Source organism: Apaloderma vittatum, unplaced genomic scaffold, assembly GCF_000703405.1.
Source record: "Apaloderma vittatum isolate BGI_N311 unplaced genomic scaffold, ASM70340v1 scaffold2039, whole genome shotgun sequence".
Taxonomy (NCBI): Eukaryota; Metazoa; Chordata; class Aves; order Trogoniformes; family Trogonidae; genus Apaloderma; species Apaloderma vittatum.
The window spans coordinates 1-15,349 of NW_009735578.1; the positions used below are offsets into that span (position 1 = coordinate 1).

General features: G+C 46.1%; 1 protein-coding gene across 1 annotated transcript in view; it reads left to right on the forward strand.

Moving 5' to 3' along the window:
* Window positions 1-5,643: 5,643 nt before the first annotated feature.
* The window catches only part of LOC104279350 (low-density lipoprotein receptor class A domain-containing protein 3), a gene marked incomplete at both ends in the record, with an annotated part of 16,972 nt that continues 7,266 nt past the window's right edge, over window positions 5,644-15,349 (forward strand). Inside the window, one exon of the mRNA XM_009876612.1 lies at window positions 5,644-5,790. Within this exon, the coding sequence (XP_009874914.1) occupies window positions 5,644-5,790 (147 nt within the window). The remainder of the gene's footprint in view (window positions 5,791-15,349) is intronic.

Sequence of the window (15,349 nt, forward strand, 5' to 3'; positions counted from 1 at the left end):
ATATATCCATATATAAATGTATCGATATATATAAATATATAAACGTATCCATATATGTAAATATATAAATGTATCCATATATATAAATATCATAGAATCATAGAATATACCAGGTTGGAAGGGACCTCAAGGGTCATCTAGTCCAACCCTTTAAGGTAAAGAAATACAGTTTAAATGTGACAAATACGTCACATCTCGCAGATCACAGCTGGAAAGCCGATGGGGGGAGGTTGGACCTGAGCAGCGAGCGATTCCTTGTATAATCACCCGTTTACCTGCTGCTCCAGTGAAGAAACATTTCTGAGCACTCGTCCTGCAGTGGGGCCGTCAATCTGTCTTTACAAATAACCCTCCTAACTCCTGATGTTGCGTAAGCAGCGTAATCGTCGGGCAGTTTAAATGAGGATAGGGATTAAAACCATTGGAGAGGATTTCAGTTGCCAGATGATCTCTGGCAGGTGTCCTTTTCTTGTGACAGATGGCTCAGGTGTTGTCGGAGGCGTCACGGCAGAGCAAAGGAGAGTTGTCTTCTTCCTCGCTCTGCCTTCCTCTTCAGTGCACTCAGTGCTAGGCCAAGTCTACCTTAATTCCCCTGGTCCTACCTTGCTGACAAGATACTTCTGTTGCCAGTGGAGTTGATGCATGCACATGTTAAAGTGAAGTCTGTAGGCTAAGTGTAATGTTTATAGAGTTTCTCCGTGCTCTGCTTTTGAATTCCTCTTCTGGGTGCATCATCTGCTTTAGGAGATCTCTGTAAAGGAGATGTGGAGTGAGTCAGAGCTCCCTGTCAACATCAGGAGGTTTGATAAGATACATCTGGCCTTAGCAGCTAAACACACAGAGGCAACTGGACCTGGATGTAAGCGTTTGTAAATAGTTTTGCAACCTCTTGAGGGGCCCTACTCCTCGCTTAACACTGCTTGTTTGTGTCTTTTAAGATGACGGAGGAAGATCAAAAGGTGGTTGTTCAAGCCTGCCGTTGTCGCTCTCTTTTCTTTAGCTGTGACGCGCTTGGCTGGTGAGCAGATTTTGGCAGGTGTGTCTTCTTGATGCTGTCTTGCTGCAAATTCCAGCTGCTGACTTGTTCTAGTCTCCCTCCTTTTGTTTTCACAACACGCTGCAGATTTCAGCAGAGTGAGAACAGATTTCTGATGTGCTGAAATCCAACCCTGTGTGGATTTACACCCAGCCAAGGGGATAAGCAGAAAGAACGAACAAATTCATTCCGGTAGGGAGCACGCTGTGTGCATCGCGTGACAGGGAAGGATCGTGAGGGACCCCTTTGGCTTCACACCTACATGCCAGCCTGGATCAAAATAATTCTCTTCACATCTGAAAAACTTTAAGCAGCAATCCAGTGAAAGTATCCGGTGAAGATCCCAGGATTTCTACAGAAAACGTGCCACAGAGTTGAGGCTTCATCCTTTGCAAAAACGCTGAAGTTACTGGCGTTGTTCATGAGGGTGTTGAACACTTAAATATCTTGTATTTCCTCCTGAAAACCTCTTGGGCCAGGGTGAGAGCCCGCTCTGCTGATCCCCTCTCTGACACTGAGGCAGCAGCCGGGTCAGTCGTAATCTGTTCCGTAATGTGCCCAGTGCTCTGGAGCGCTTCCAGGTAAAGTTTTTTTTATTTTGTGAAAGATATCCTTGACTTGCTTTCTTGATACAGTGTGCTTAGTGTGGCTTGTCCTTTTATTTACTTTTCCCTGGTTCTTTTTCAGCAAGTATTAAATATTTAGATGCTAACGTTTTTGGAGGTGGCTGCTGAAACAGATTGACTTTCCTTACTCAGTCCCCTTCGAAGTGCAACACGAGTCCCTTTTTTTTTATTCAGCCCAGATGGCATGCCTCTTCAAGTGAGCAATGTGTTGCGGTGAAAATGGGCTAGTTCTTTCCCCTTCTTCCTTTCCTCCTTTACTTAAGCGAATGCATCCGTGGAGCTCCTGTGTGGGTTAAATTCAAAATTATTCACGGAGACTGCAGGGTAAATATGTCAGCTAATGGAAAGCCAGATTGAAGGAACTTCTGACCCCACCAAGAGGTGTTATAGTGACTTGGCTGTGACAAAACCTGATGTCTATATGGACTTTATTAGAAAAATGGGTGAGCTTGGTCCGGTCCGTGAGTAGTCCTCGTGTGCGTGCAGCAGGCAGCGTGCTGAGCGGGCAGGAACGACGCCTTCCTGAGAGCTGGGAGGTGGTGACCGCGCTGAGGATTTCTCCGAGGTTTCTTACATCGGAGAGAGGAGGCTTGCGAAGGGAAGGAAGCCAGAGGAGCGATCCCATTTAAAACGGTTCCACACGTGCGCTTGTTCCGACAGCTCTTTGTCCAGCGCTGGATTGTTTTGGAGCTGATGGAATACCGCACGTAACAAGTTTCTAAGACGTGTTGATTATGATTCTTAAATTGCCGCCTGTAACCCGCAGCTCTCTTCTAGCGGCTGACGAAGGTCATTTTTTAAGAGAAATAGCTGTTACACTGAGATTGGGTGGAGCCAGAGTTTTGTGCTCCCATTCCGCAGCGAAGCTTGTGTAGGACCATCTGCCAGAATCTTTAGTTTCCTGTGTAGTGAAAAGGTTAGTAATACATCCTTGCTTTAGAAGATAAATTTATTGTATGGCAAAGGAAATCCTATAAACAAACAACTTACTGGGTTAACACGTAAAATGTGGTATCTGCTCCTGGAACGTTGCTTCACTTTAGCAGAGTAGAAGTACAGCACTTTATTTAAAGGAGTTGTTAAAAATAACAGAGAGTTGATAGGTTGTTTGGAGGGTTTGTTTCTTCCTTGGTTTGTGTTTCTTGCTTTTTGAAACTCTGAAAGTTTCTTAAACGGTTTGGCTTAGTCTGAATTTTATCTTTCAAGGAGTGTGGAGATCGTGGAGCTTGTCAGGCGAGGTAACAGCAGAGGATCGGAGAGGAGCCGAGCTCTGGTTGTTCTGCACAGGAGGTGTTCAAGTGCTTGAAGCGCACCTGCTCAGGAACACCGTGGTGCTCAGAGGGGAGAAGGCATTTCCGTAGGTAGGGCAGGTAGCTGTGAGAGCAGGTCTCACGTAAGTGTTGGCAGCAGGATTTTTCATTTTTAAGAGGTACAGTTTGGCTGTGGAGGTGCAGCAGGTTGGCCGAGAGACGTGGGTATGAGATGAAGCAAGGAAGTGGTGCAGAGCCACAGAGGGATGCAGAGGGAATGGTGCTGGGTGTTGCTGCCCGAATGTACCGCTAGGTGCTTAGCTTCTGAGAGACCAAAAGCTTTTCTAATTCCTAGTTTCGTCATCAAGTCTGGGATAATTCTGCTTTGCATCAGGGATTTACTCTTAGCCAGGATGCTGTGGTTTTGTCGCATTTGAGAACTTGCAAATTCTTTCTAATCAAAGTTAAAACAACTCCCAGGAAGGTCTTCCAGTGGTACCGTACTCACCTGAAAGCTGTTTTTTTAGGGGGGGAATGTGGAGAAAGGAGGTAGGTTCTGCTGCTGAAGCTCTTGGATGCTTTATAACAAACTCGAGAACGTGGCACATGGGCTGTGCCTTTCCATTGCAAAGAGCACCCGGGCGTCTCATCTCTTTCCTGTCTCGATCTGGCGACGCCGCGCTGTCGCTGCGTGGCGCTGCGGGAGGGTTTCTCTGTTTGCAGGCAGAGGTGTTACTAGCACACGGGGAGTTGTTTGCTGACAGGAGGGTGGGTAACGCCGGTGATTTCACTCTCTGTAGCTGTTTGAGAGCGGCCCTTTTGGTTCGGTGATTACTTACCAGGCACAGGTCAGTGATACGAGGACTGATCTGAATGTGTTCGGTCATGGTTGGTTCTGTTTGTTGTTTTTTATTCCCTTAAACCAAAAAAGCCCCTTGCTAGTTGAACATAGAGCTGCGGCACGGGGTTGCCGGTGATGCTGTACGGCTTGCTTTTTGCAGGCTGTCACTCGCTTTCTTTAAGGTTCTACAGCAGGAGAGGTGGCTCTGGATGTGTGGCCGGTGGCTGAGGTTGCTCTATCTGCCTCAGAAGACCCTATTTCCACCTCTTCCTCAATCACCTTATCTTCTAACTGCTCAGGGCAATTTTCCATTAAGGAATCTGCTCTGTGCTGGCGGATTCTTTAGAACATCCTCGGGAACATCAGCCAAATGACTTTTGAGAAGAAATACGCTGTTTGAGGCAGACCTAGGCATAGAAAATACCTCTCTGAAGTGTTCCTATCATGTGTCTCTTGAAACAGGGATGTAAAACTTAGTGCCTTTTCCTGTGTCAGGGCTGGAGCATTTTGTTGCGATGCAGGGGACAAAGGCACCCATCTGCATTTGGCCGATTCGTGCTTAGAGACTGGTTATTTGGGCAGCTGAGCTCTCCAGAGAAGCTGGCGTGGAGCAGATTCCCCCCTGGGACTGCAGGAGTGGGCTAGGAAAAGGTCTGCCTTCCCTGAAAGTGCCGATCCAGCAGCTGTGACCCGCTCGGAGCGGTGGAGAGAGGAGAGGTTTGGACTCGCAGGGGTGGGGAGTTGGTGTAAGGTGGGCAACGAGGGCACTGCCTGCAGCTCGGCCACTCCGCCAGGGGTCTGATAATCACACAAGTACCCTCAAAATAGGTAAGTGGTTAAGCTGTGCGTGAGCTCAATTTGTTCGTCTTGGTTTTGAACCGTGAAGGTTTGCCGGCAGGCATGGGGGGCAAGAGTTTGGTGATGTCTTCACCCTGCTGCGGCCAGGTTTGTGTTCCTGGGTTTTGGCTGGTGACATGCGTGTTGCCCGGGACTAGCGTGGAACATGACAGAGGAAGACAAGGGGAAGGATATTCTTTCTCTCATCTTCTGCCTTGTTTCGCAGTTTCGCCTGAGCTCGACCACATCCGTGCTGTTTCGGTGCTCATCAAAACCATTGCATGTCATTATCTTCACTGAAACTGGTGCTTCTGTGGTGCCCGCGTTCCCAAAACAACACACAAAGTGGGAGATGTGGTAGATTAAAATGACTGACTGGAGCTGTGTTTGACCTTGAAAGCAAATCTCTGGGTTTCTCTGGCTGTGTTCTCTTGGTCTCCAGTATCCTGCTATTAAACCCCCTCCGCCTGGCGGACTCGTGCCCTGCCAACTGCCGCAGTGGCCTGTGGGCAGCTGTATGCCAGGGGACTGTATGAACACCAAGAAGCTCAGTTCTGAGTTTGATCAGCAGCTCTAACCTGATAGGAATTTAGTCAACGTGCTCTCTAGCCCTTGGGGAACAGCAACAAAAGTATTCTGCAAGCTACGTACTGATCTGACAAAAGCCTGGGAGTATGGAGCTGAGTTCTTGGAGTCGTGTCTGCTTTACTTGTGTTCAAACCAACCCCATGAGGGAGATTCTTTTTTTTAATCAACCAACTTTCCTTTGACCTGAGGAGTCATAGAAGGCTGCATGGATGTTCCTAGAACGCAAATAGCAAGAGAGAAGTCTGTAAAATGAGGAGTGTGGATGGAAAACAGGCAAAATGATAATTTAGGAAAAGGCAAGTGCTGCCAAGTACCATAATCAGGGTACTGATAGCATACTGAACGAACAGCCAGAGTGAAGATCCGTTTATCTTATATTCATTCAGACTCCATAAACTCAGTGACTGCTTTTGCTGTCTTTTTCAAAATCCGCTGTAAACTTCGCTCTCGTTTTGTTTGGTGCAGAGAGTCAGCTGTTGCCTGGGAATAACTTCACGAACGAATGCAATATTCCTGGAAACTTCATGTGCAGTAACGGGCGCTGCATCCCGGGGAGCTGGCAGTGTGACGGCTTGCCGGACTGCTTCGACGACAGCGACGAGAAGGAATGCTGTGCCCTTAACGTGCTTCGTGTCCCAAGGCCGGGGTAGGTGTGTACCTCTGTGTTCTGTCGTGTCTGTTAGGGGAGTAACAAAGCCGCTGCCGGTTTCCCATCCGTCTTACCTGCTATCTGGTCACCTTCAGAAATGTAAAAGGAGCGTGGAAAAGAGAAAGCAGGGAGAGCAAGGGATTCATATCCTGTGCTGGCCTGTTAGCAGGTCAGATAAGCTAAAACAGAATGGAGACAGTGCTCATTTGAATCTCCAAACAAAAAAGTTAATATTCCTGCAAACAAGGTTCTGTAACGCACCCAGAGAGCAAAGCTGGTTTACTGTCTCAAGGATGGGTGATCCTTCTAATCCAGGAAACATCCCCTTCTGCAGCCTGCTGAGAACCTAACCTTGCTAATAGCTTTGGGAGGGCTGTCACTTGCGTATGTGAGTATGTACATGCAGTGCATGTAGCTAAAAAAGTTTGTTTTGCTCTCCTGATGAGTTTTGAAAATGATCCCACTGGGATTTTTTTTTCCCTAGTGCATGCTCAGCTTCCAGTGATGGCAGAGAAGCTGGACCAAACAATTTTTAAAGATGTGTGTAGTGTGATTAATGTTGGCATCCTCTGGCCTTAGTGAGTGGGGGAAGGGAATGCAGGAGCGCAGAAACTGTTCTTCTTGACGGCAGAAGCAGCGGCTGAAAAGTAAGAATGGTTGACATTTGGAATGTGGGCGTGTGTCACGTCTGGTTGTGTCATTGTCCCAGTGTGTGCAGTGCCAGTTGTGTCAGACATCTCGGGGCAGGGCAGCCGAGCTTCAAAGCATCCTGCTGGTATCGCAGGGATTGGAACACGTGCATAGAGAGAGGTGTGAAACGTTTATTTGAATTGTTTTAGGCTAGGCTTTTTTAACCTTCCCCTATCAAAACAGGGCTCCGCTTACTGAAACTTACCTTGCAGCGAAACTGGAGTCCTTTCGTTTTCTGCTGTGATGTTGCTTTGAATTAGCTGAGCTGTTGGTAGTGAAGACAAAGCTGTAGGAGTTGCATTAGCAGCGTGAGATGGCCGAGTTCCCAGTGTGTTACTGCTCTGAGCTGGGCTGTAAGCTGCTTTGTCTGTGATTCCTCATCGATTCACTCGCTCGCATTGGGAAGCCTTAACCTTGCTTGAAGTGCTTTTGGGTGAGCAGGCGTTCCGCTGCGGGATTCACGTGGTGCTGTGGACGGGCATTTCTCTGGAGACAAGCGTGCTGGGGTTTGGCACGCCCGCGGAGAAAGCTTTGAGCGCCGGTGTGTGTGGTTGTGCACAAAGTCTTTCTCCTTTGGCTTGCCTTACAATGAAGTGTGCGTGCCCAGCCCTGTTTCCTCAATTCCGTTGCTGTACTATGTCACCCTGCCTGCCCTCCTTCAGACAGGAACACTCGTGGTCGGGTTCTTACTTTGTGCGGCTCGTGAGTGAAAGGTGCTGGTCTGGGTGTGAGGAGGAAATAAGAAGCAAAGCAGAATTACCTGCACCTTGTCCATTCACCTCTTATCTCTTTCCTCTCTTCCTTTGGTCCCTTCTCTGTCTCCTGCTTTGCAGGACCATCTCCGTTAACCGTGTCACTCTGCTTGTGGGCTTTTTCTTCATCTCCCACACTTACCATCTGTTGTCTTCCTTGCTTCCTCTGTGCCTTGCCCCGTGATCAGTTTAACACTTCCCATGCCAGCTTCTCTGAGCTGCTCAGTGCCCAGAACACTCCTCGTACTCTTGCCTTCTGTCGTGGCAATGCAATGACAGAAGCAGTTACCCGGTTTTATCTGGCGAGGAGGGTGGAGAAAAGGCATAAGAGGGAGGGAATAAGCTGACATGGTGGCTTCTCATCATCAATCATAAATAACTGCTTCTCCTTGAAGCAGAATATCTCTTTGGCTTTTCTGCCAAGCCACTCACTGAGCTTGGAAAAGAATTAATTGACCATAGCAGTGTAAATGCTCTGTGAGTATTTCCAGTTCTCTGTAGTTTGAGTAATCTGCTATCATCAGCACATCTCCCAAAACAGAGAACCCTTTTGTTGTTCATTCCCCTGGCTTTGCTGGTTCTTCTCTGTTGGGTTACTCATCAGCTGCTGTAGTCCAATTTCCATCGTGCAGGGTTCTTTTAAATGTTAGTGGGCTTTTAGCTACTGCTGCTTCTTTTTAGCTGTGTAAATGTTTTATAATTGAAGCTGAGGGTCCTCCTGACAAATGTGGAATCTTTACCAACAGGTAGACCTCCTGTGGAGGTTGTAGATCTTGATTGTGTAGCTCCTAAGCCCTGCTCTGCTTGTGTACCAGGGACATACATACCTGAGGTTAGTGCTTGTCAAGGTGGGACCAGCCACTCTCTTCTCTGTAATCAGATATGGAATATCCAAATTGTCACCAAATAGAGAACCTGAATGGAAAGAGCCTAGAAACGTGCGCTTGCATGTTTAAAACGGTTTGAGGTAAATGGATTATCTTTCTTGCTGACCTTTATACCTGCCTGCTGGCACATTCCTTTGGGGCCAGGACCTGCAGCCTGCTCTTGGAGGGATTCTCTCCTTGAGATTTAAGAATACCCTCATGTTCTTAGTTAAGCTCATAATTTACTCTGTCATCTTCGTTTCCTCTTTTCTTTGCTCTTTGTACATCTTTGTGTTCGATTATTACAGAAGGAACAACGTGAGCACTGAAAATGGCTTTTGTCAGCTAATGAGCAACAGCTAGTGGGGAGATGGCATGTAGCTGCCTTTGTCAGCTAACGAGCAGCAGATGGTGCAGAGTCAGAGCATGGCACATCATCGTGCTAAGCGTGACAGCAGCCAGAATTAGAGACCTACCAAATACCCAGAAGTCTAGGTTTCCCTCCATCGCTCTTCTGAGAGGTGTTTCTTACGTGCCAAGTTTGTGTGTTTGTGACTTGCTCGGAGCAAGTGGTGGCACAGGGTCAATACAGGGACTGGCCGTGTTCCTCCAAGGGAGAGAGCACAGGCTGTGGGCTAGAATAAAACCCTGTGCCAGGATAGCCTGGGGGGGCTGTGCTCTCAAGCTAGGAACTCACACATTTCTGTTTCTAGTTGCCACTGTTGCTCATTCAGTGCAAACATCAGGGTAGGGCACGTTTCTGAGTCTGTGCTAAAGGCTGTGTGATTGAAGTGTCTGAGCAGCAGGACGTCACACATGCTTGTAAGAACGTGCAGCCAGCACACTTCTGAGCTGGCTTCTCTGGGAACACCTGGAACTGTGGTATAAAAAACTCATTTCATCAGCAGCAATCCATAATCATCCGACCTCGTTCCGATTGTCCTTCAGACAGAGTCTTTGTGAACAAGTCTTCTCCATGGCGGATAATGTCTTCATTAAACAAAGTACTGCAAGAAAACAGTCAATTTTAACTATCATTCCCCAGGCAGGTAGTGAAGCCACCTGCTAAGCAGACTTCTGCTAAAGGTCAGCTTCATCTCTCGCCTGAGACCACGTGCTTGTAGGAAACCCCTCACGGCAGAGCTAAAGATTTTATCATGTCTGCAGGCTGGGTTGCGCTCAGCGTGGTGGGGTGAGCTAGGCTTTTCTGGAGTCCCACGCCAGCAGGCTGACTCTTCTAGCCCCGGATGCTGTGACTCGTGCTTGTACAATCGGAGAAACCAATTTAATCCAAGCATCTCACAAATCTGCCAAGAGCCTTTCTGTTTCGGTATCAGGGAACCCATGCTGAAGCCAGGGTGCTGATGACAAATGCCTTAGGAACTCCTGGATGTGATAGGCTGCATGCTGTAGTGCAAAGATAAAAGCCTGCAAAAAACGTAAATTTTCTTTTCTTAGGTTCAGTTCCTTAAAAGAGTAGTTTGGGGGGTTTGATTAATGTGTGGTGGGTGTTTTCCAAGCTGTGTTTCTGTGGTGTTGATCATGCTTCTGTTGTTTTTGCAAGGGTTTTTAACTGTCTTTGGCAGCTTCATAGAAAAATATTTGAGATATTGCTGTAATTACTTGTTCATTGCTGGTATGTTGGCATATTAATCCTTGATTTCATCTTTTTTTCTATGTCTCTTAAACATGTTCTTGGTTTTACCCCTAAACTTGTTCTTGGTTTTACCCTGTAGAGTTTGAACTGTGTGGTTTTATATAATAAAAATGCCCCATATTATCACATGCTGTTCTGTGTTTGAACTTTTCTGACGTAGGGTGTATTTTCAGCTCCGTGTAACCCACCTAAATGTACATGGCGTTTTGTAGAAGTGCTTTATACTCTCAGAAGACTTTGTAAATCTTGTGGTCTCATCAGGAGGTGGAGTGAGCGGGTGGGAGATGCGGCCCAGCTCAGCTTGCATCCCTCCGAGTGCGTCTGGACTCTTACCCTTGGTTGACCCTGCACTGCTGGGGGATTGCGCTGGGTTAGTTACTGTCGTTTGAAAATACAGCCAGCGATAACTGTCTTTAAGTTTTCCCCAAGGTTTCCTTTACTTTATTGTTCCATCTCCAACGTAGAAGCTACCTCCCACACACATGTTTGCTGCTCCCTCTGGTGTTCGCTTGCAACAGGCGTTACCGCTCGACACGGTCAGGACTGGAGAGTCTGCGGGACAGTGTCCGTCACAAACAGCTACTCACGGTCCTGGGTGAGGTAGCAAGAGTCTTTCCGTAAGAACGCGAAATGAAACCCACACTCTGCAATTAGCGGCCTGGGTTTCCTAGGAGAGAATCTTCTGGGTGAGGAATCTTTTCCTTGCAGCTGGGAGACTGTGAAACTCTCGGAACGAAGGCAGGTTGGTTCGGTTTTCATCTTCGCGCGTCAGGTGCCTTTGGGCTGACCTAATTACATCCAGCTTCCACAAAAAGAGGTAGGTTTTGAAGAACTGTATGTGTTAAAATCTTCACAGCATTGCAGGGTGGCAATTATTTATAAAAAAGAAGAGGAAATAAGCCCACTGAAACCGAAGCCGTGGCTGCTGAGGTTGCTGTGCCGTTGGAGAAGCTCTTGAGGGCTGGAATTAGATTAAGGCACGTTACATGTGCTTTTCCCATCTCCCACAATGAAAATGGAGACGCACACAAAATTTATGACTCTGTCACTATCGTCCCGAATCATTCTGGTGACAGTCTGAATTTAGATGTTTTTCCTCACCTTTCCTTATGCTTTGCTGCGAGAGCGGTCAAATTCCTGACTTCTGCACTGCTGAGAATAAGTAACCAGTTGTAGTAACCGCTTTACAAGACCTTTTTCTCTCTGTCTTTTAGAGATAGTGAGTTCTTCAATCTCTGTGAGCTGCTTAATGACTGCTTATTATGATAGTGGAGTTATTACAGCTGAAGATATTTTGCTTGGGTTTAGTCACTCAGAAGCCTAATTAATGGTTTTCACATAGAGGAACAAAGGGCACAAAATAACTCTGACTCTTCTCCTTTTAATTTTAGGCTTTAGGCTCAACAGTCAGAGCTCAGCGTGCTGAAGAATGAGATGCAGCGTTTTGTTAATAAGAAATGTCTGCCCGATTCCAAAGGGATTGTCTAAATCAGCTGAGATCTAGAAATACAGTGCTGGGCCAAGGCCCTGGGTAGGACTAATCCTATTCATCTGTGAAGATTACTGGCTTGGAATTGTTTTAATATATCAGTGCCCCCCAAAATTGGTTCTTAAAGCATCAGTTAAAGCCTGGTGTTAACTAAGGCTAATGCTCTAGGCGATGAGAATCAGGATGATATTTTCAAGACACACATTCAGATTCCTGGGAATAAGATCCTTGCATGCCTGCCACAATTTTTGGGGCTGCCCCATCATGTGTAAAGTCTGCTGCTAGCCAGGTGCTCTAAATTTGAGCTTTGAGAGATTTCCAGAGTTGATTTCTGCTAAGTTTGGATTCTTTCTTGTTAGCTAACAGCTTGTAGTAGTTTGAGCTGAATAGCTGTGAAGTGAGTTGTATCAAAGCTCACCACGTTTTGGAAAAGATAAATAAGCAAGCAATGACTGCTTGCAAGTGAGTGAGTTTGCAACCCGTCAGTTAAAAAAAACCCCCAAACCAGAAACTAGCGTCAAAACCACTTTGTCATGTTTGAGGATTTTATCTTACGATTCTAACACCATGCAAAAGTGTTAGAGCTGAGCTCATACTCTTTAGTTCATCAAATCTTTATCCGCTACTTCGGGAAGTGTGGACTGGCTTAGGTGGCGGTGAACTTTGGTCGTTGGCTGGGCACACTTTTGGGGATGGTGACAAGCCTGGGCTACAAATGGATGTGTCCAAAGACAGCTCGATATAAATTAGCTGTCAAATACTGACTGATTTAATGTGCTCTGTGATCCCCCACAGGCATGAAGGAGGGTGATCCAGGCACAAGGAACAACGTAAAAGCAGAAAGCACAACAAAAGCACTATATTAAAATAACTACTATAATTAACAGCAACGTCAATACCGTAAAACTCTGTGTTCCTGCTACAATCTGTATGAAAGGGTGGAAGTGTGGGGCTTGTGAGTTTTTTCAGAGTGTGGTCTGGGAATTTAGCTCTCCCCAGAAACAGGACTAACAGTCTGCCTTTCGGTGCCCTGCCTTACACTGTCTCTCCATCAAATGCATTTTAAATGTCCATGGAGAAAGACCGAGTCTGTAAGGAAAACCTGTAAGTAGGTAAATTCTTTTTTTATTGACTACTTTTTGGGGTAGGTGAGTGTTTAATATATGGGACAAGAACTTAACAACAGGGCCAGAACTAAGGAAGAGAGAAGCATTCTCCTAGAGCTTGCACCCTGGGAGGAACATGGCAATGAAAAGCTGCGGTCAGGGTAGATTTTGTGGATGATGGGAATGGAGTAAGCGTTGTTGTCGTGTGCTGGGATTCCGGGCTGCCGGATGTTATGTGAGCAGTGACCTTCCAAAGCTGTACAAAACCAATCTTTAGTGGTCCTGTTCTTATTTATAATCCAGTAATAATTTGTGAGATTAATACTAAAAAGCTAGAATATATCGCAGAAAGCTAGGATTGCCTCTAGAAAAGTAGTTGCCTGTGCTGTAGTAGTTGCATATATACCCATTAAAGACCTCCAGACTTGTGTTCACAGCTTAGGATCACCGAGTGCCTTTAAGTCTCCTCTCTATTTTGTTGTTTGGTTTTTATTTTGCGGCTTCCTGTTATCTCCTGGCTGACCTGGAATATTTCTTGCAGGTAGGTGGCAAACATCAGAATTCTTAAGCAAAGCTGAGTATTAAACAAGGCATGAAACGAGCATCTGCATTAATTGGGAATATGCTGTAATCCAGCTGCTGAGCTCTTTGCCACTTACTCAGAGGGCTCTCAAACTCGGAATATCAAACTGGAATTAACTCTTGCTTTCACTCGTGATTAAGCAACCAAATATAATAAGATTTATAATGAAGTGACCATGGTGAAAGTTTCATTTGAATCTCAATTACAGGAATTTACAGATGAGTAAGAGCAAATGCAATAGCAGCATACATTTGATAGCTTTTTATGCAGGGAGATCACAGAATCAGAGAATGTCAGGGGTTGGAAGGGACCTCAAAAGATCATCCAGTCCAGCCCCCTTGCCAAGATCAAGAGTGTTTGTGGTGCTAAATATTTAATGTTCATGATGGGGTTCAGTAAATAGCCCGATTAAAGAGCTTGGAATCAGACAGGTTTAACGGTTGGATGGAATCAGTGGCACAACTGAGATGAAGACATCGGGTAGCCCAGGGTGGGGTGAGGACTCCTGGTAGCCCATCAGGCACGCTGACATCCTCTGAGGAGGTTGCCCCTGCTGCTGAAGTCCCTTAAGGGTGACATTCTGACCTGCCTGTGTGCGTCCTGAGTACCTTTGCAACCTGGAAATTGTGCTGAAGTTGCCTGGTCTAACGGCGGACTTTGAATGTGTCCTTTTGAACAATGTCACTGTTTGGGTTGTTTAATGAGTAGCAAGTTATAAAATACTACTTTTAGTGAAAAGTCACTTTGCTAGGTGTCTGAAAACCAAGCTTTTTGTCTGTGCTCTCTTCTGACATCTCATCTGCTTTGTGGTGATCTTGAAGGACTGAAGCGTGGGTTTCTAGACTGTGAAGGATCACCTTAAGGCCTTGCTGTCTGGCAAGAAGTAAAGACTGCTGACTCAGAGTAGACCAACTTTGAAGTGCTTTCTTTTTTTCTCTGTGGCGGCAGACTTCATTGACTTTTTTTTTTTTATTTCAGCATTTTCCTTTCTCTCTATTTGCTATAAACTGTAGCATAAATATTGCCCATGTAAGTGGGTGATAGTCTCCTATGTTGGAGACAACCTCTGATGTTTCCTACGGGTACTTTAAAAAATAAATAAATTGCTGCCTTTATTAATAAAGTACTTAAAGCCCACTTCCTTTGAGTTTACATTAGCAGTAAATGAGTATAACTCCTTCCCCCGAGCGGTTACACAGGGAGCAAAGGTAAGGTGACCCGAAGGCTTTTTGTAGGTGAAGAATGCTCTGCAATTGGCTGTGTTTGGGATTAAACTTCCATTAAATTAAGTAGTTGTTTTGGCTTAACTCGGAGTACTTCTGGCATAGTTGGCTGTTGGGTGGATTTTATCCTGGGAATAGTACTCAAGTGCTATGTTTTTAGGAAAAAGCAAGCAGAGGAAGTGAAACTTCTCGCTGTCTTTCTGCAAGAGCTCTGTGGGCCAACAAACGATGGATTTGCCTTCTGTGCTGAGGCAGCCGAGTGACGGCAGGTAGCAGTGGCTTTCGCCCTGGGAACGGAACTGAAAATACTGTATGGTCCAAACAGCAGTTAACTAACCCAAAGTAGTTATTGGTATTAACTGGGTTGAGGTTTATATCAGTTCTTGGGGTGAAAGGGATTGTATCTGGGTGCTATCCTGCCTGTGTTACACAGTGCTGTGAAATCGATCCTTCTCTCCTTTGCAAATCAAAGCTAAACCCCATTTTTCAAAGAGCAGGGACAAGTTGAAAAGATGTCTACATGACTCCTTCATGTAGAGTCTTTACTGAAGTGGTGCATCGAGAGAGACTGGACTTAGGGTGCTGTCTGCTGTGACTGTGACATCTCAGCGTTGGTGGGTAACAGCAGAGAAGTTTCGGGCAGTTTGTTATCAAAGGCAGGAAAATACCTGAGGCTCTGCAAGAACGCAGCATCTGCACACAACAGCTCCTGTCTGGGGAGCTGCTCTTGTCGCATGCAAGTAATCAAGTTTTGATTAGCTGAGTAAATCATCATCTGCTGTTGGATTGAGACACGTGGGTATGAAACAGCAGAAAGTTATTTTGCCTGATTGCTACCTGGAGGGGTTCTGAGGCAACAATTTGAGTTCAAAGATGCTGCCGCTGAAACGCTGCGCAGTTCACTTCTACCTGCGGGTTGTCACGACGTGTCTGCTCTTGGATCTGCTGCATCCAGTTTCCTTCACTCTGGACTGCAAAATAACCGAGAAGTATTTCAAAATAGAGATGTCTGTAGTGTTAAAAGAAGATGTGCTGGCCCTGGTCACTGCATCACACGGGGTGCCTGTTGTGTGCTCTCAGCATCTGCCTCATGTCACGAGCAGTTCCTGGTTTGCTGCAGGGAAATGCTGGAGGTGAGGACTTGCTGGCTCAGCAG